The 20,652-nt window shown below is 59.8% G+C and overlaps 1 protein-coding gene across 1 annotated transcript; it reads left to right on the top strand.

Moving 5' to 3' along the window:
• Positions 1-360: 360 nt before the first annotated feature.
• On the top strand, positions 361-13,839 carry PNP (purine nucleoside phosphorylase). Its single transcript, XM_072849276.1, is given in 7 exon segments — positions 361-377; positions 3,168-3,331; positions 4,466-4,569; positions 5,761-5,842; positions 5,845-5,935; positions 8,367-8,548; positions 11,748-13,839. Coding segments are annotated over 7 exon segments (1,209 nt in total). The 5' UTR covers positions 361-366; the 3' UTR covers positions 12,323-13,839.
• The last annotated feature ends 6,813 nt before the right edge of the window (positions 13,840-20,652 follow it).

Below are 20,652 nucleotides of genomic sequence, written 5' to 3'. Positions count from 1 at the left end.
CCCGCCTTTCCCCCGCTCCTATTGGCTCGCCCGCCTCACGTGATCACTCCTCCGTCCCTCCCCTCCCGCCCCCAGCGCCGTTGCCGGGCGACCCGCCTCCCCCGCGCTCCTATTGGCCGGCGCTCCTCACGTGACCCACCCCACCACACCGTTGCCGGGCGACCGGCGCCCTCCCCTTCCTCCCATTGGCCCGCGCTCCCCCTTCCCCCCAGGCCCCGCCCCTCCACCCCGCCGTCTCCATAGCGACGAGGCGCCGGGGATTGGTCGGCGGCCGCCCGAGGGGCGTGGCCGGAGGCGTGACGTCACGGGCGGAACCTTTTATAAGCGGCGGGGCGGGGGGGGGAAGCGCTCGTAGTCGGCGGCGACATGGAGGGCAGGTGGGCAGCGCGCATGCGCGGGGGGACACCCTCCCCCACCCCCCCCCGAGGCCTGGGACCCCCGGGGGGGGAGGGGCAGGGAGGGGGAGGGGCCGCGCTCCCCTCCCTCCCCCCCCTCCCCCTTCATGGGGGTCTCTCAGCCAATGGGAAGGCGCCGCCGGGGCTCACACCCCCGCGGCGGCCAATCAGAGAGGGAGGGAGGGGCCACGCCCATTTGAGGGGGAGGGGAAGGCCGTGAGACCCCGGTGGGGGGAGGGGGGATTGGGAGACCCCCGCCCCTCCCCCCCCCCCAGTCCCACATGTGTGGGTCCAGCCCCAGAGATGGGGGGCTCGGCCCCTCCCCCCGCCCCTGCCGACCGCCGGGGGTGGGGGAGGGGCGGGGTGGGGGAGGGGCGGCCCCTCCCCCGTCCCAAGTCCGTTTGGCTTCGGGGCCGGGCGGGGGCAAGGTCCGGGTGGGGGTGGGGCACCCTATGGGGCTGGGGTCCTGCTATGGGTCCCGCCATGGGGCTGGGGTGCTGCCATGGGGCACCCTATAGGGCTTGGGTCCTCCTATGGGTCCCACCGTGGGTCTCGGGTCCTGCTATGGGGCACCCTGTGGGGCTGGGGTCCTGCTATGGGGCACCCTATGGGGCTGGGGTCCTGCTATGGGTCCTGCTATGGGTCCTGCTGTGGGGCTGGGGTGCTGCTATGGGGCACCCTATAGGGCTTGGGTCCTCCTATGGGTCCCACCGTGGGTCTCGGGTGCTGCTATGGGTCCCACTGTGGGGCTGAGGTGCTGCTATGGGGCACCCTATGGGGCTGGGGTCCTGCTATGAATCCTGCTGTGGGGCTTGGGTCCTCCTATGGGGCACCCTATAGGGCTTGGGTCCTCCTATGGGGCACCCTGTGGGGCTGGGGTGCTGCTATGGGTCCCGCCATGGGGCTGGGGTGCTGCTATGGGTCCCGCCATGGGGCTGGGGTTCTGCTATGGGTCCCGCCATGGGGCTGGGGTGCTGCTATGGGGCACCCTATAGGGCTTGGGTCCTCCTATGGGTCCCACCGTGGGTCTCGGGTGCTGCTATGGGGCACCCTGTGGGGCTGGGGTGCTGCTATGGGTCCCACCATGGGGCTGGGGTGCTGCTATGGGGCACCCTATAGGGCTTGGTTCCTCCTATGGGTCCCACTGTGGGTCTCGGGTCCTGCTATGGGGCACCCTGTGGGGCTGGGGTGCTGCTGTGGGTCCTGCCGTGGGGCTTGGGTGCTGCTATGGGGCACCCTATGGGGCTTGGTTCCTTCTATGGGTTGTGCTGTGGGGCACCCAATGGGGCTGGGGTGCTGCTATGGGGCTGGGTGCTGCCATGGGGCACCCTATGGGGCTTGGTTCCTTCTGTGGGTGCTGCTATGGGGCATCCTATGGGTCTCGCGTGCTGCTGTGGGTCCCACCGTGGGTCTCGGGTGCTGCTATGGGGCACCCTGTGGGGCAGGGGTCCTGCCGTGGGTCCCGCCATGGGGCTGGGGTGCTGCTATGGGTCCCCCTGTGGGGCTGGGCTGCCTCCATGGGTGCTGCCGTGGGTCTCGGGTGTCTCTGGGGGTCCCCCTGTGGGGCTGGGGTGCTGCCGTGGGTCCTGCCGTGGGGCGCCCTGTGGGTCCTGGGTGGCACCAGGGGCCATTGTATGGGTCTGACCTGCTTCTGGGGGTCCTGGGTGCTGCCGTGGGTCACGCTATGGGTCGTGGCTGCCCCTATGGCTCACTCTATGGGTCCTGGGTGCTGTTGGGGGTCACGCTATGGGTCTTGGGTGCTCCTATGGGTCACGCTATGGGTCATCATTGATGTTGGGGGTCACCCTAGATGTTGGGGGTCACGCTATGGGTCTTGGGTGCCCCTGTGGCTCATTCTATGGGTCCGGGGTGCTGTTGAGGGTCACGCTATGGGTCCGGGCTGCCCCATGGGTCACTGTTGCTGTTGGGGGTCACGCTATGGGTCTGGGGTGCCCCCATGGGTCACGCTATGGGTCCGGGGTGCTGTTGGGGGTCATGCTATGGGTCCTGGGTGCCCCCACAGGTCATGCTATGGGTCCGGGGTGCCCCTATGGCTCACCTTATGGGTCCCTATTGCTGTTGGGGGTCACGCTATGGGTCCGGGGTGCCCCCATGGGTCACGCTATGGGTCCGGGGTGCTGTTGGGGGTCACGCTATGGGTCTTGGGTGTTCCTATGGGTCACGCTATGGGTCATCATTGATGTTGGGGGTCACCCTATGGGTCCTGGCTGCCCCCGTGGGTCACCCTATGGGTCCTGGGTGCTGTTGGGGGTCACGCTATGGGTCATCATTGACGTTGGGTGTCACGCTATGGGTCCTGGCTGACCCTATGGCTCACCCTATGGGTCCGGGGTGCTATTGGGGGTCGCGCTATGGGTCCTGGCTGCCCCTGTGGGTCATGCTATGGGTCCTGGCTGACCCTATGGCTCACCTTATGAGTCCAGGGTGCTGTTGGGGGTCACGCTATGGGTCCAGGCTGCCCCTGTGGGTCACGCTATGGGTCTTGGGTGCTATTGGGGCTCACGCTATGGGTCCGGGCTGCCCCTGTGGGTCACGCTATGGGTCCGGGGTGCTGTTGGGGGTCACACTATGGGTCCGGGGTGCTGTTGGGGGTCGCGCTATGGGTCCGGGCTGCCCCTGTGGGTCACGCTATGGCTCCTGCCTGCCCCTATGGCTCACCCTATGGGTCTCGGGTGCCGTTGGGGGTCACGCCATGGGTCCGGGGCGCCCCCTCCGGGTGCCGTGGGGTGACCCCCATGTGTCCCCCCCCAGCTACGAGGCCTGCGCGGCGGCGGCGGCCTGGGTGAGGGCGCGGGCGGGGGTCGCCCCCCGGGTGGGGCTGGTCTGTGGGTCGGGGCTGGGGGCCCTGGCCCAGGAGCTGGCGGAGGCCCAGGCCTTCGACTACGCCGACATCCCCCACTTCCCCCGCAGCACCGGTCAGCCCCACGGCGGCACTTGGGGGGCGGGAGGGCGCTGGGGGGCTGGGTTTGGGGCTGGGAGGGCACTTGGGGGGCTGGGTTTGGGGCTGGGAGGGCGCTTGGGGGCTGGGTTTAGGGGTGGGGGGCGCTGGGGGCTGGGAGGGCGCTTGGGGGCTGGGTTTGAGGCTGGGAGGGCACTTGGGGGGCTGGGTTTAGGGTGGGGGCGCTTGGGGGGCTGGGGGCGCTTGGGGGGCTGGGTTTGGGGCTGGGAGGGCACTTGGGGGCTGGGAGGGCGCTGGGGGGCTGGGTTTAGGGGTGGGGGCGCTTGGGGGGCTGGGTTTGAGGCTGGGAGGGCACTTGGGGGCTGGGTTTAGGGGTGGGGGTGCTTGGGGGCTGGGAGGGCGCTTGGGGGCTGGGTTTGGGGCTGGGAGGGCACTTGGGGGCTGGGTTTAGAGGTGGGGGGCACTTGGGGGCTGGGTTTGGGGCTGGGAGGGCACTTGGGGGGCTGGGTTTGGGACTGGGGGCACTTGGGCTGGGGGCACTTGGGGGCTGGGTTTGGGGCTGGGAGGGCACTTGGGGGCTGGGTTTGGGGCTGGGAGGGCACTTGGGGGCTGGGTTTGGGGCTGGGGGACTTGGGGGCTGGGAGGGCACTTGGGGGCTGAGTTTGGGGCTGGGAGGGCAATTGGGGGGCTGGGTTTAGGGGTGGGGGGCGCTTGGGGGCTGGGTTTGGGGCTGGGAGGGCACTTGGGGGCTGGGTTTAGAGGTTGGGGGCACTTGGGGGCTGGGTTTGGGACTGGGAGGGCACTTGGGGTCTGGGAGGGCACTTGGGGGGCTGGGTTTGGGGCTGGGAGGGCACTTGGGGGGCTGGGTTTGGGGCTGGGGTCCACTTGAGGGGCTGAGGGGTCTGCTTTGGGGTTGGGAGGGCACTTGGGGGCAGGGGGCTGTTGGGGGTCCTTTGGGGCCACTTAGGGGCAGAGGGGTCCACTTGGGGGCTCACTTAGGGGCAGTGGGTGCCCTTGGGGACCCTTTGGGTGGCCACTTGGGGGGGGGGCAGGGGAATCGCTTGGGGGGGGCTGGGAGGGCACTTGGGGGGCCGGGGAGGGGGTGGGTGTGGGGTGACTTATGGGGCTGACCCCCAAGTTCTCCCCACAGTGCAGGGCCATGCGGGGCGCCTGGTTGTGGGGCGCTTGGGGGACGTCCCCTGCGCCGTCCTGCAGGGCCGCTTCCACCTCTATGAGGGCTACAGCCCCGCCCAGGTACCCCCCGCCCCATAGATCTGCCCCCGCCCCATAGATCTGCCTCTTGCCCCATAGACAATGAGCTCTCACCCCATAGAGCCCTCTCCCGCCCCACAACTACGCTCTCCCACCCCATAGATCTCTGTCCCACCCCATAGCTACTCTGCCGTGCCATAGCTATGTTCTCCTGCCCCATAGATCTTTCTTCTGCCCCATAGACAATGACCTGCCACCCCATAGATCTCTATCCCGCCCCACAGCTCCGCTCTGCCACCCCATAGATCTCTCTCCTGCCCCATAGACAATAAGCTCCGCCCCCGCCCCACAGCCAGTCCCTCCTGCCCCCTAGGTATGCTCTCCTGCCCCATAGCCCTGCCCCACGGCTGCTCCTGCGGCCCCATAGCTATGACCTTCCACCCCCAGCTCCACCCCCTGTCCCCCAGCTCCGCCCCCAGCTACTCCCCCCTGCCGCATAGCCCCGCCCCTAGCTCCGCCCCCTGCCCCCTAGCTCCGCCCCCGCCCCTAGCTCCGCCTCCCAGCTACTCCCTCCTGCCCCTAGGTATGCTCTCAGGTTCCCCCTGCCCCGTAGCTCCACCCCCACCCCATAGCCCCGCCCCGGCCCCCAACTACTCCGCCCCTGCCCTGTAGCTCCGCCCCCCGCCCCATAGCTCTGCCCCCCAGTTCCTCCCTGCCCCAAGGTATGCTCCCCCGCCCTGTGGCTCCGCCCCCGCCCCATAGTTCCGCCTCCATCTACCTGCCCCTAGCCCCTCCCCCTGCCCCTAGCCCCTCCCCCGCCCCTAGCCCCTCCCCCTGCCCCTAGCCCCTCCCCCTCCCCCAGCCCCGCCCCCAGCCCCGCCCACCGCCCCTCCCGCAGGTGGCCATGCCGGTGCGGACGCTGGCCCTGCTGGGCTGGTGCTGCCCAACCCCGCCCCTAGCCCCGCCCCCCAGCCCCTAGCCCGTCCCCCTCTCCTAGCTCCGCCCCCAGCTACTCCCTCCTGCCCCCTAGGTATGCTCTCTGGTTCCCCCTGCCCCGTAGCTCCACCCCTGCCCCGTAGCTCCACCCCCGCCCCATAGCCCCGCCCCCGGCCCCATAGCTCCACCCCCAGTTCCTCCCTCCCTCCCCTAGGTATGCTCCCCCGCCCTGTAGCTCCGCCCCCCGCCCCATAGCCCCTCCCCCGCCCCCAGCCCCGCCCACCGCCCCTCCCGCAGGTGGCCATGCCGGTGCGGACGCTGGCCCTGCTGGGCGTGCACACGCTGGTGCTGACCAATGCCGCGGGCAGCCTGGGCCCCGGCCCCGCCCCGGCCGCCTCCTGGTGCTCCGCGACCACATCGACCTGCCCGGGCTGGCCGGGCGCAGCCCATTGGCCGGCCCCAACGACCTGCGGTCAGTGGGCGGGGCCTCCGCGGGGGGTTACTGGGGGTTACTGGGATTTAATGGGGATTTATTGGGGTTTATTGATGATTTATTGGGGTTTATTGAGATTTATTGGGGGTTTATTGGGATTTATTGGGAATTTATTGGGGTCTATTGGGATTTATTGGGATTTAATGGAAATTATTGGGGGTTTATTGGGGGATTTATGGGGGATTTATGGGGGTTTATTGGGGGTTTATTGGGATTTATTGATGATTTATTGGGTGTTTATTGGGATTTATTGGGGTTTATTGGGGATTTATCAGTTTATTGGAGGGTTATTGGGGGTTATTGGGGGTTATTGATGATTTATTGGGGGTTATTGATTTATTGGGGGTCTATTGGGAATTTATTGGGGTTTATTGGCATTTATTGGGGATTTATTGGTGATTTATCAGTTTATTGGGGGTTTATTGGGATTTATTGGGAATTTATCAGTTAATTGGGGGTTCATTGGGGGTTCATTGGGGATTTATTGGGGGTCTATTAGGAATTTATCAGTTTATTGGGGGTTTATTGGGGGTTTATTGGGATTTATTGATGATTTATTGGCAATTGATTGGTTTATGGGGATTTATGGGGGATTTATTGGTAATTTATTGGTTTATTGATGATTTATGAGCATTTATCGGGGATTTATTGGGGGTTTATTGGTAATTTATTAGTTTATTGGGGGTTTATTGGGGATTTATTGGGGGTTTATTGGGATTTATTGGGGGTTTATTGGTAATTTATTAGTTTATTGGGGGTTTATTGGGGATTTAGTGGGATTTATTGGGGATTTATTGGTAATTTATTAATTTATTGGGGGTTTATTGGTAACTTATTGGTTTGTTGGGCATTTGTTGGGGATTTATTGGTTTATTGATGGTTTATTGGGGATTTATTGGTGACTTATTGCTGATTTATTGGTAATGTGTTGGCTTATCGCTGATTTATTGGTAATCTATTGGTTTATTGGGGATTTATTGCTGTTTTATTGGCAATTTATTTGTTTATGAGCAACTTATTGGTGATTTATTGGCAATTTATGGGTTTATTGACGGTTTATTAGTGGTTTATTGATGATTTATGGGTTTGTTGATAAGTTATTGGTCATTTATTGAGCATTTATGGGTGATTTATTGGTTTATTGATAATTTATTGATGGCTTATTGATGATTTATTGGTTTATTGATGGTTTATTGGGGATTTATTAGGGATTTATTAGTTTATCGATGACTTATTGCTGTTTTTTTTAGCTATTTGGGGGTGGTTTATCGAGGATTTATCAATGATTTATTGGTCATTGATTTATGGTTGATTTATCGCTGACTTATCAGTGATTTGTCGGTAATTTATTAATAATTTATCAGTGATTCATTGGTGATTTATCAATGCTTTATCGGTGACTTATCGGTAATTGATCTATCGCTGACTTATTACTGACTTATCAATGATTTATCAGCGATTTATCAATGATTTATCGATGACTTATGATTTATCAATGATTTATCGCTGATTTATCGGTGATTGATCTATTGCTGATTTATCAATGATTTATCAATGATTTATCAATGATTTATCAATGATTTATCAATGATTTATCAGTAATTGATCTATCGCTGACTTATCACTAACTTATCAATGATTTATCGGTGATTTATCAATGATTTATCGGTGATTGATCTATCGCTGATTTATCACTGACTTATTGGTGATTTATCAATGATTTTTCAATGATTTATTGGTGATTGATCTATTGCTGATTTATTAATGATTTATTGGTGATTTATCAATGATTTATTGGTGATTGATCTATCGCTGACTTATCACTGACTTATCAATGATCTATCGGTGATTTATCACTGACTTATCAATGATCTATCGCTAATTTATCACTGACTTATCAATGATTTATCGGTGATTGATCTATCGCTGATTTATCACTGACTTATCGGTGATTTATCAATGATTTATCGCTGATTTATCACTGACTTATCAATGATTTATCAGTGATTTATCAATGATTTATCAATGATTTATGGGTGACTGATTTATCGCTGACTTATCACTGATTTATCGCTGACTTATCACTGATTTATCGCTGACTTATCACTGATTTATCGGTGATTGATCTATCGCTGATTTATCAATGATTTATCAATGATTTATCAATGATTTATCGGTGATTTATCAATGATTTATCAATGATTTATCGGTGATTGATCTATCGCTGACTTATCAATGATTTACCGGTGATTTATCAATGATTTATCAATGATTTATGGGTGATTGATTTATCGCTGATTTATCGCTGACTTATCGGTGATTTATCAATGATTTCCGGCTGACTGATCGCTGACTGACGGGCGATTGATCGCTGATCGACTGATGGGCGGTTTCTCCCCCTCCCCCCCAGGTTCGGCCCCCGCTTCCCCCCCATGGCGGCCGCCTACGACGCGGGGCTGCGGCGCTTGGCCCTGAGCTTGGCCCCCCCCGAGCTCGAGGCCCGGGCCGGCGTCTACTGCGGGGTGGGGGGGCCCAGCTACGAGACCCGGGCCGAGTGCCGCCTCCTCCGGCGCCTGGGCGCCCACGCCGTCGGTGAGTCGGCCCCGACACGCCCCGACACGCTTCCCCTCCCCCCCGGCGTGATCGGACGTGACGGGGCGAGGGCACGGGCGGTGGGGCGGAAGCGGGGGCGAGGGGGGGGTTGGACACGGTAAGGAGGTGTTAAAGGGGGGGTGTGAGGGGCTGAACACGTGAAGGACATGCTAAGAGGGGCTGAGCGTGCTAAGGACATGCTAAGAGGGGCTGAACATGCTAAGGATAAATGCTAAAGACATGCTGAGAGGGGTTAGACATGCTAAGGACATGCTAAGAGGGGCTGAACAGGCTAAGGACAAATGCTAAAGACATGCTGAGAGGGGTTAGACATGCTAAGGACATGCTAAGAGGGGTTAAACATGCTAAGGAGATGTTAAAAGGGGGTTATGAGAAGCTGAACACGCTAAGGACATGGTAAGAGGCTGAACATGCTAAGGACAGATGCTAAGGACATGTTAAGAGCAGTTAAACATGCTAAGGACATGCTAAGAGGGGCTGAACATGCTAAGGAGGTGTTAAAAGTGGGGGTATGAGAGGCTGAACACGCTAAGGACAAATGCTAAAGACATGCTAAGAGGGGTTGGACATGCTAAGGAGGTGTTAAAAGGGGGTTATGAGAGGCTGAACACACTAAGGACATGGTAAGAGGAGTTAAACATGCTAAGGAGATGTTAAAAGGGGGTATGAGAGGCTGAACACGCTAAGGACATGCTAAGAGGGGCTGAACACGCTAAGGACAAATGCTAAAGACATGCTGAGAGGGGTTAGACATGCTAAGGACATGCTAAGAGGGGTTAAACATGCTAAGGAGATGTTAAAAGGGGGTTATGAGAAGCTGAACACGCTAAGGACAAATGTTAAAGACATGCTAAGAGGGGTTGGACATGCTAAGGACATGCTAAGAGGGGTTAAACATGCTAAGGAGATGTTAAAAGGGGGTTATGAGAAGCTGAACACGCTAAGGACATGGTAAGAGAGGCTGAACATGCTAAGGACAGATGCTAAGGACATGTTAAGAGCAGTTAAACACACTAAGGACATGCTAAGAGGGGCTGAACATGCTAAGGAGGTGTTAAAAGTGGGGGTATGAGAGGCTGAACACGCTAAGGACATGGTAAGAGGGGTTGAACATGCTAAGGACAGATGCTAAAGGCATGCCAAGAGAGGTTAAACATACCAAGGACATGCTAAGAGGGGCTAAACACGCTAAGGAGGTGTTAAAAGGGGGTTATGAGAGGCTGAACACGCTAAGGACATGCTAAGAGGGGCTGAACACGCTAAGGACAGATGCTAAAGACATGCTGAGAGGGGTTAGACATGCTAAGGACATGCTAAGAGGGGTTAAACATGCTAAGGAGAGGTTAAAAGGGGGATATGAGAAGCTGAACACGCTAAGGACATGGTAAGAGAGGCTGAACATGCTAAGGACAGATGCCAAGGACATGCTAAGAGGGGTTAAACATGCTAAGGACATGTTAAGAGGGACTGAACACGCTAAGGACAGATGCTAAGGACATGCTAAGAGGGGTTAAACATGCTAAGGACATGCTAAGAGGGGCTGAACACGCTAAGGACAGATGCTAAGGACATGTTAAGAGCAGTTAAACATGCTAAGGACATGCTAAGAGGGGCTGAACATGCTAAGGAGGTGTTAAAAGGGGGGGTATGAGAGGCTGAACACGCTAAGGACATGGTAAGAGGGGTTGAACATGCTAAGGACAGATGCTAAAGACATGCTAAGAGAGGTTAAACATACCAAGGACATGCTAAGAGGGACTAAACACGCTAAGGACAGATGCTAAGGACATGCTAAGAGGGATTAAACACACTAAGGAGATGTTAAAAGGGGGTTATGAGAGGCTGAACACGCTAAGGACATGGTAAGAGGGACTGAACATGCTAAGGACAGATGCTAAAGAAATGCTAAGAGGGGTTAAACATGCTACGGACATGCTAAGAGAGGTTAGACACGCTAAGGAGGTGTTAAAAGGGGGGTGTGAGGGGCTGAACACGCTAAGGACATGGTAAGAGGGGTTGAACATGCTAAGGACAAATGCTAAAGACACGCTAAGAGGGGTTAAACATGCCAAGGACATGCTAAGAAGAGCTGAACATGCTAAGGACAGGTCAGGAAAGAGATATGAAAGGCTAAACATGCTAAGCACATGCTAAGAGGGGTTAAACACGCTAAGGAGATGTCAAGAGCAGGGAATAAGAGGCTGAACATGCTAAGGACATGCTAAGAGGGGCTGAACATGCTAAGGACGTATCAAGAGCAGGGAATGAGAGGCTGAGCACGCTAAGGACATGCTAAGAGCAGAGTGTGAAAGGCTGAACACGCTAAGGACGTACTAAGAGCAGGGTATGGAGCGGCTGAACACGCTAAGGACACGTTGAGGACACGGTGCACGTGTTAAAGGCGAAACATGGAGTTAAGAACATGCTAAGAACACGCTAAGTAAGGGTAAGCATCAGGCAACACGCTAAGGACACACCAGACACAGTAAGAAAGGCTGAAGGATATGCAGGGCACGCTAAGAACACGCTAAGGCCACGCCAAGCACGTCAAGGGAGGCTCCTGACGCTGGAGTAACACGCTAAGGGCGTGCGAAACGTGTTAAGGAAGGCTGAACGCGCTTAGAACACGCTAAGGACGTAAGAACACGCCAAACAAGGGCTGAGCACGCTAGCGGCGTGCCGGGTGCGTGAGGAAAGCCGGAGCACGCTAAGCACACGTGAGGCCGGGCACGCTCGGGACAGGACGAACGCGTCGGGAGACACGCTAGGCTGACCTGCTGAGGGAAGGACCGACACGCTAAGAACACGCTAAGCCCACGCGAAGCCCCTCGGGTCCGCCGTGACCCTGCGCACACGTTAAGAACACGCTAAGACACGCCAGGAGTGGGCGAGCAGTTGGGAACCCGCGAGGAATTTACCACCCCCCCCCCTTAAGCCTGTTGTAAGAACACGCTAAGCCCACGCGAAGCCGCCCGGGGCCGCCGCGAGCTTGCGCACACGCTAAGAACACGCTAAGCCCGCGCTAAACGCTCCCGACGCGGGTCGTCTCCCTCCCCCTCCCCCCAAAATGACGCCCTGAGGAGCCCAACCCCTCCCCGCGTCCCCTCCCCGCGTCCCCTTCGCGTCCCCTTCGCGTGTCCTAAGCGTGTCCTAAGCGTGTCCCGCCTTCTCCTTGCAGGCATGAGCACGGTGGCGGAGGCGGTGGCGGCCCGGCACTGCGGTTTGCGTGTGCTGGGGCTGTCGCTGATCACCAACGCGGCGCCGGGGGATGACGACGACGACGACGACGACGACGACGACGCCGGGGTGGGGGAGGGGCGGGTGGGGGAGGGGCAGGCCCCCCCCGCGCCCCTCCCCCCGGCCACGAGGAAGTGCTGGCGGCCGCTCAAGCCGGGGCCCGGCATCTCCGGGCCCTTTTGGTGGCCCTGGCCCCTCACTTGGCTCAGCTGGAAACCGAACACGCTTAGGACACGCTTAGGACACGGCTTAGGACACGGCTTAGGAGACGGCGGCGGCGTCATGGCGGCGTCGTCATGGCGGCGGCGTGGCGGCGTGGCGTCGTTCCCCCGTCGGTTGAGGGCTGGAGGTGACGGCCGTCGCCTCTCCGGCCCGTGTCGCTTGCGTGTCGGTAGCGTGTTAATCTTCTCCGTGGGTCCTTATGGGTTGTGCTTCCGTCCACGTGTCCGTCCCGTGTCCGTCCCGTGTCCGTCCCGTGTCCGTCCCCGTCTCAATTCCCCGTTGATTTTGCCTTAATTCCGTGTCGCTTGCCTGGTCATTGCGTGTCGGTCACGTGTGCGTCCCGTGTCGGTCACATGTGCGTCCCGTGTCGGTCACGTGGCAACTCTCTGCTTCCCCCATTGGTGCTGCCTTCGTCACGTGTCCGTCCCGTGTCCTTCCCGTGTCCGTCCCGTGCCAACGGTGTCGATGCCACAGGGATCCCGTGTCACTCCCGTGTCACTCCCATGTCAGTCACATGTCGGTCCCCTCTGCAGCCCGCCTCCAGCCCGTGTTGGTCGCGTGTCGGTCCCATGTCGGCACCACGCCCAGCCCGTGTCAGTGGCGTGTCCGTCCCGTGTCCATCGCATGTTGACCCAGCTCCATGCTTCGTCCATCCCGTGTTGATCCGTGTCCCTCCCGTGTCCCATGTCCATCCATGCCCATACCATGTCTGTCCCGTGTCCATCCCGTGTCCTGTGTCCGTCCCGTGCTGATCTGGGCCCATCCCGTGTCCAACCCGTGTCCCCCGTCCATCCCATGTTGATCCATGTCCATGCTGTGTCCATCCCGTGTTGATCTGGGTCTGTCCCGTGTCCATCCCGTGTCCCATGTCCGTCCCATGTTCATCTGGTTCTGTGCCATGTCCGTCCCGTGTCCATCCCGTGTTGATCTGGGTCCACCCCGTGTTGATCCACGTCCATCCCGTGTCCGTCCCATGTTGATCCATGTCCGTTCCGTGTCCATCACGTGTCCCATGTCCATCCCATGTCCCGTGAGCATCTCACGTCCATCCCGTGTCCATCGCATGTTGAGCCGGGTCCATCCCGTGTCCATCCCGTGTTGACCCGCATCCATCCCGTGTCCATCCCGTGTCCCGTGAGCATCCCGTGTCCATCCCGTGTCGATCTGGGTCCGTCCCGTGTCCCGTGTCCGTCCCATGTCGGTCCATGTCCGTCCCATGATGATCCACTTCCGTCCCGTGTCCGTCCCGTGTCCATCCCGTGTCCACCCCATGTCAATCTGGGCCTGTCCCGTGTCCATCCCGTGTCCATCCTCCGGTGACCCATGTTCATCCCGTGTCCATCCCGTGTCCCATCTCCATCCCATGTTGATCCATGTCCATCCCGTGTCCCGTGAGCATCCCGTGTCCATCCCGTGTTGATCTGGGTCCGTCCCGTGTCCCGTGTCTGTCCCGTGTCCACTCCGTGTCCGTCCCATTCCCCCCGTCCGTCCCGTGTCCCGTGTCCGTCCCGTGTTGCTCCATGGCCATCACGTATTGGGCCAGCTCCGTCACATGACCCACGTCCGTCACGTGACCCACGTCCATCACGTGTCCGTCCCGTGTCCGTCACATGACCCACGTCCATCACGTGTCCGTCACGTGACCCATGTCCATTACGTGTCCGTCCCGTGTCCGTCACATGACCCATGTCTGTCCCGTGTCCGTCCCGTGTCCGTCCCTCCCCATTGCCACGTCCCTTCCCCTCCCCCCCCCGCCCGAGGACCCGCCCCCGGGACCACGCCCCTCCCCCTCCCCTCCCCCAATTAACCACGGGCATTAACCCCTCCCCGCCCCCAATTAAAGTCCGCGCATAATTAACGCGTCGCTCCCGTCCCCGTGACTTATTCCCGCGCATGCGCATAATTAATGAGGGGGAGGGGCCAGCCCACTCCCTCCCCCCCCCCCCCGCCCCGTTAATTACCCGCCAGGAATTAATTAACGAACCCGGCCGAACCCGCGCCTGATTGGGCACGGGAACGAGGCCGGGAGGGGGTGGGGGCGGGGCTAATTAACAGCCGGGCCAATCAGCGCCGTGGCGTGACGGGGGAGGGGCGGGGCTATAAATAGCCCCGGGGGGCCCCCTCCCCCCTCCCCCGCCTTTCCCATGGGAAAAAGCGCGGGGGCGGGGGAGGGGCGGGGTGGGGAGGGGCGGGGGTGGGGGAGGGGCCGAGCGGGGGTGGGGGAGGGGCCGAGGGGGTGGGGAGGGGCTGTTTTCGGCAAAGGCGAGTGAAGGTGGCGGGCAGGGGCCGGGCGGGGTTGGAAGGGGGAGGGGAGGGGGGAACCCCCTCCCCCACCCCGGGGATGAGGGGGGAGGGAGGGGTCGTGACCTCTGACCCCTCCCCGCCCCCCATCCCCCCAGGTTATGGAGCTGCGCGAGGCCGCCCCTCCCCCGAGGGCAAGGTGAGACCCCTCCCCCCCCAAAGCGTCCGGGGGTGGGGAGGGAAGGGATTCCCCCTCCCCCTCCCCCACGTCGCGTCCCCTCCCCCCCGCGCGGGAGGGGAGGGGCGGAACGGGGCGGATTTGGGGCGAAACGGGGGAATTTGGGGGGGGGGGGGGTGACGCGTGGTGGGGGAGGGGCGGCGCGGGGGAGGGGCGGGGTGGGGGGAGGGGATTTGGGGGGAAGGGGGCGGGGGCGGGGCAGGGGAATTTGGGGTCAAAAAGGGAGTTTGGGGTAAAACCGGGCGGTTTGGGGGTCGGAAGAGGGAATTTGGGGTGAAAAAGGGAATTTGGGGTCAGAAAGGGAATTTTGGGTCAGAAAAGAGCAATTTGGGGCAAAAAAGGGGCATTTGGGGTCAGAAAAGGCCATTTTGGGTAAAAAAGGGTAATTTTGAGGTCAGAAAGTTTGATTTGGGGTCAGAAAAGGTCATTTTTGGTAGAAAAGGATAATTTGGGGTCAAAAAAGGCAATTTGGGGTCAGAAAGGGCAATTTTGGGTCAGAAAGGGGAATTTGCGGGCGAGAAAAGGTAATTTGGGGTAAAAATGCATAATTTGGCGCCAGAAAAGGCAATTTTGGGTCAAAAAGGGCAATTTGGACTCAGAAAGGGCAATTTGGGGTTAGAAAAGGGAATTTTAGGTAGAAAAGGGTAATTTGGGGTCAGAAAGGGCAATTTGGGGTAAAACAGGGTAATTTTGGTGTCAGAAAGTATGATTTGGGGTCAGAAAGGGGAATTTTGGGTCAGAAAAGGTAATTTGGGGTAAAAAGGGAATTTGGAGTCAGAACAGGTGATTTGGGGCAGAAAAGGGTAATTTTGGATCGCAACAAAGGCAATTTTGGGTAAAAAAGGGTAATTTTCATGTCAGAAAGGCCAATTTGGGGTCAGAAAGGGCAATTTTGGGTCTAAAAGGGTAATTTTGGGTCACAAAAGGCAATTTGGGGTGAGAAAGGGGAATTTGGGGGGTCAGGAAAGGCAATTTTGGGTAAAAGAGGGTAAGTTTGGGTCAGAAAAGGCAATTTTGGCTCAGGAACAGCAATTTGGGGTCAGAAATGGTAATTTTGGGTCGGAAAGGGCGGTTTGGGGTCAGAAAGGGTGATTTTGGGTCAGAAATGGGAATTTTGGGTGAAAAAAGGGTAATGTGGGGTCAGAAAAATGCAATTTTGGGTCAGAAAGGTGAACTTGCAGGTCAGGAAAAGTAATTTTGGGTAAAAAAGGGTAATTTTAGGTTAGAAAGGGCAATTTGGGGTCAGAAAGGGCAATTTGGGGTAAAAAAGGGTAAGTTTGGGTCAGAAAAGGCAATTTTGGCTCAGAAACAGCAATTTGGGGTCAGAAAGGGGAATTTGGGGTCCCGACGGGGAATTTGGGTGTAAAAGGGGCATTTTGGGGGCAGCAGGGCCCAATTTGGGGCAGAATGAGCAAATTCTGGCGCCCGAGGGCCTGGTTTGGGTGGAAAGGGGCGGTTTTGGCGCGGAACGGGTGGCTGGGGGAAAAACGGCCGGTTTGGGGGAAATGGGCGATTTGGGGGAAATGGGGGATTTTGAGGGGGAAAACGGCCAATTTGGGGGAAACGGCCAATTTTGGGGGAAATGGGCGATTTGGGGGAAATGGGCAATTTGGGGAAAAATGGGCAATTTTGGGGGAAATGGGCGATTTTGGGGAAAATGGCCAATTTGGGGGAAATGGCCAATTTTGGGGGAAAATGGGCAATTTGGGGGCAAAACGGCCAATTTGGGGGAAACGGCCAATTTTGGGGGGAAATGGGTGATTTGGGGGAAAATGGGCAATTTGGGGGGAAATGGCCGATTTTGGGGGGAAATGGCCAATTTTGCGGAAAATGGGCAATTTTGGGGAAAATGGACAATTTTTGGGGAAAGCGGCCAATTTGGGGAAATGGCCAATTTTGGGGAAAATGGGCAATTTGGGGGGAAAATGGGTGATTTGGGGGAAAATGGGCAATTTTGGGGGAAAATGGGCAATTTGGGGGAGATGGGCGATTAGGGGGTCGGAAGGCTCCATTTTGGGCCCAAAGAGGCCGTTTTAGGGGCGAAAAAGCCGATGTTGGAGTCGCCCGCCCGCTTTTGAGGGTGATTGGGGGGAGGGCGATTTGGGGGTAAAAGGGGCAGTTGGGGGAGGGAGGGAAGGGCGATCTGGGGGCTCGGGGGAGGGCGCCGTTTTGGGGGTTCCGCGGGGATTTGGGGGCGAAAAGCAGCGTTGGGTTTTTGGGCGGCGGGCGCCGGCTGGGGGGCGGGGGATGGGGCTCCCTCCCCCCCCCCACCCCTCCCCCTCCAGCAGGGGACGGTGTTGGAGACGCCCTTCGGGGCCGTCAGCGTCACCCTGGTGGGGACGCCCGCCCCGGCCGCCCCGCCCTCCTCACCTTCCCCGACGTCGGCCACACCCGTGAGTCCCCTCCCCCCTTCCCCTCCCCCGCCCCTCCCCCGCCGGGGTCCCATGGCCGAGGCCCTCCCCTCCCCCAGACGAGTCCTGCTTCGCCCCCCTCTTCGCCCACGAGGAGATGCGGGAGATCGTCAGGAACTTCCTCGTCGTCCACGTCGACCCCCGGCATGGAGGAGGGCGCCCGCCCTACCCCCAGGGTTGGTGACCCCTGACCCCCCGCCCCTGACCTCCCCGTGACCCATAAACGCCCCAGCACCCACCGCTGACCCCCTTGGCCCTGCCCCCCCCTCGCCGTTGACCCTGGCGTCTCTCTGCTGACCCCCAGGTGACCCGTTGACCCCCAGTTGACCCCAATGACCCCCCGTTGACCCATTGACCCCCAGTTGACCCCGCTGACCCCCCGTTGACCCCGTTGACCCCCAGTTGACCCCATTGACCCCCCAGTTGACCCCATTGGCCCACCTTTGACCCCACTGACCTCCCTGTTGACCCCCAGTTGACCCCACTGACCCCCAGTTGACCCCGTTGGCCCATTGACCCCCAGTTGACCCCGCTGACCCCCCCGTTGACCCCATTGGCCCACCTTGACCCCACTGACCTCCCTGTTGACCCCCAGTTAACCCCGCTGACCCCCCGTTGACCCATTGACCCCCGTTGACCCCAATGACCCCCCGTTGACCCCATTGACCCCCAGTTGACCCCGTTGGCCCCTTGACCCCCAGTTGACCCCATTGACCCCCAGTTGACCCCATTGGCCCACCTTTGACCCCACTGACCTCCCTGCTGACCCCCAGTTGACCCCGCTGACCCCCGTTGACCCCATTGACCCATTGACCCCCAAGTTGACCCCACTGACCCCCCGTTGACCCCATTGGCCCACCTTTGACCTCACTGACCTCCCTGCTGACCCCCAGTTGACCCCGCTGACCCCCTGTTGACCCCAATGACCCATTGACCCCCAGTTGACCCTGTTGGCCCTCCTTTGACCCCACTGAGCCCCGTTGACCCCGCTGAACCCTCAGTTGACCCTGTTGTCTCTCTGTTGACCTCACTGACCCCTCAGTTGACCCCGCTGACCCCTGTTGACCCCCTGACCCCCTGTTTAACCCCCTTGTCCCTCCATTGACCCCGTTGACCCCCAGGTGACCCCGTTGACCCCCCAGTTGACCCCGTGGTCCCTGCATTGACCCTGGTCACCCCGGTTGACCCCCATTGACCTTCATTGACCCCCACTGACCCCTGGTGACCCCGGTGACCCCCTGAGCCCTCGCTTGACCCCGCATTGACCTCCTGCCGCCCCATCGTGACCCCTTGACCCCTCATTGACCCCTCGTGCCATGGCTTGACCCCAGCGACCCCCCTTGACCCTGCTGACGGCCCTGAGCCCCAGCCTGACCCCGTTGACCCCCTGTTGACCCCGTTGACCCCTGATGACCCCCTTGACCCCCATTGACCCCCATCACCCCACACCTTCCCCTTGACCACCGTTGACCCCCTGCCCCCACCTTGACCCTTTCGGCCCCCCGACCCTCGACCCCTTTGACCCCCATCCCCCATCTTGACCCCTCATTGACCCCTGCTTGACCCCTTGACCCCTCATTGACCCCTACTTGACCCCTTGCCCCCATCACCCCACGCCTTCCCCCTTGCCCCCACCCCCACCTTGACCCTGCTGTCCCCCTTGCCCCTCAACTTGACCCCTTGACCCCGCCTTGACCCCGTTGACCCCCTTGACCCCGGTGACCCCCGTGACCCCGCCCCTCCCCAGGTACCAGTACCCTCCCTGGAGCAACTGGCCGAGATGATCCCCTGCATCCTCCAGTACCTCAAGTGAGTTGGGGGGCACCCCACGGCGAGGGGGCGGGGCAGGGGGGGAGGGTGCCCCTCCCCCACCCCTAGCCGGGGTCACGACCAGCTTGACCTTTCCTCTCCCCCCCGCCAGCATCGCCAGCATCATCGGCATGGGGGTGGGGGTCGGCGCCTTCGTCCTGGCTAAATTCGGGGTGAGTTGGGGGTCGCTGTGGGTCTGGGGGGTTGTGGGGCAGCTATGGGGCTGGGGGGGGTCTTGGGGGCAACTTTGGGGGTTTGGGGGTCTTTGGGGGTCCTGGGGGATTTTGGGGTGTCTCGGTTGGGAACTTGGGGGTCGCTGTGGGTCTGGGGAAGATTTTGGGGGTCGCTGTGGGTCTGGGGGGTTATGGGGCAGCTGAGGGGGGCTTGGGGGTCTGGGGGGCCCTGGGGGATCTTGGGGGCAACTTAGGGGTTTGGGGGGTCTGGGGGAGATTTCGGGGTGTCTCGGTTGGGAACTTGGGTGTCGCTGTGGGTCTGGGGGAATCTTGGGGGTCGCTGTGGGTCTGGGGGGTCGCTGTGGGTCTGGGGGGTCTCTGTGGGTCTGGGGGATTTTGGGGTCGCTGTGGGTCAGGGGAGTCGCCGTGGGTCTGGGGTCCCTGTGGTCTGGGGGGTCCCTGTGGGTCTGGGGGTTCTCCGTGGGTCTGGGGGATTTTGGGGGTCGCTGTGGGTCTGGGGGGTCTCCGTGGGTCTGGGGTCGCCGTGGGGCGCCGTGGGGCGGGGGTGACCCCTCGGCCACAGCTGCTGTGCCCCACGGCGGTGGAGGGGCTGGTGCTGGTGAACATCGACCCCCAGGCCAGGGGCTGGATGGACTGGGCCGCCCACAAGGTGGGTGGGGCCACGGGGGAGGGTGGGGCCAAATGGGGCGGGGTTAAAGGGGTGGGGCCAAAGGGGGCGGGGTTAAAGAGGGCGGGGGCCAAAGGGAGGGGCGGGTCTTTGGGGCACCACCGGCTCCTGGGGCCCTGTGGGGCTCCTGTGGGGCAGCTATGGGGCACCTATGGGTCCCTATGGGGCTCCTATGGGTCCCTGTGGGGCTATGGGGCACCTATGGGGCTCCTATGGGGCTCCTATGGGTCCCTATGGTGCTATGGGTCCCTATGGGGCTCCTATGGGTCCCTATGGGTCCCTATGGGGCTATAGGGCACCTATGGGGCACCTATGGGTCCGTATGGGGCTCCTATGGGTCCCTATGGTGCTATGGGTTCCTATGGGTCACCTATGGGGCTCCTATGGGTCCCTATGGGGCTATGGGGCACCTAGGGGGCTCCTATGGGGCTCCTATGGGTCCCTATGGGGCTACGGGGCACCTATGGGGCATCTATGGGTCTGTATGGGGCTCCTATGGGTCCCCATGGTGCTATGGGTCCCTATGGGGCTCCTATAGGGCACCTATGGGGCTACGGGGCACCTATGGGGCACCTATGGGTCCGTATGGGGCTCCTGTGGGTCCCTATGGTGCTATGGGTCCCTATGAGGCTCCTATGGGGCTATGGGTCACCTATGGGGCTCCTATGGGGCTCCTATGGGTCCCCATGGTGCTATGGGTCACTTATGGGTCACCTGTGGGGCTCCTAGGGGACACCTATGGGTCCCTATGGGGCTATGGGGCACCTATGGGTCCGTATGGGGCTCCTATGGGGCTCCTATGGGTCCCTATGGTGCTATGGGGCACCTATGGGGCTCCTATGGGGCTCCTATGGGTCCCCATGGTGCTATGGGTCACTTATGGGTCACCTGTGGGGCTCCTAGGGGACACCTATGGGTCCCTATGGGGCTATGGGGCACCTATGGGGCACCTATGGGTCCGTATGGGGCTCCTATGGGTCCCCATGGTGCTATGGGTCACTTATGGGTCACCTGTGGGGCTCCTAGGGGGCACCTGTGGGGCTCCTATGGGTCCCCTATGGGTC

The sequence above is a fragment of the Ciconia boyciana genome, unplaced genomic scaffold (assembly GCF_034638445.1).
Source record: "Ciconia boyciana unplaced genomic scaffold, ASM3463844v1 HiC_scaffold_38, whole genome shotgun sequence".
In the NCBI taxonomy this organism is placed as follows: Eukaryota; Metazoa; Chordata; class Aves; order Ciconiiformes; family Ciconiidae; genus Ciconia; species Ciconia boyciana.
The sequence above is the reverse complement of the archived record's forward strand: the minus strand, read 5'-3'. Positions and strand labels throughout refer to the sequence as shown.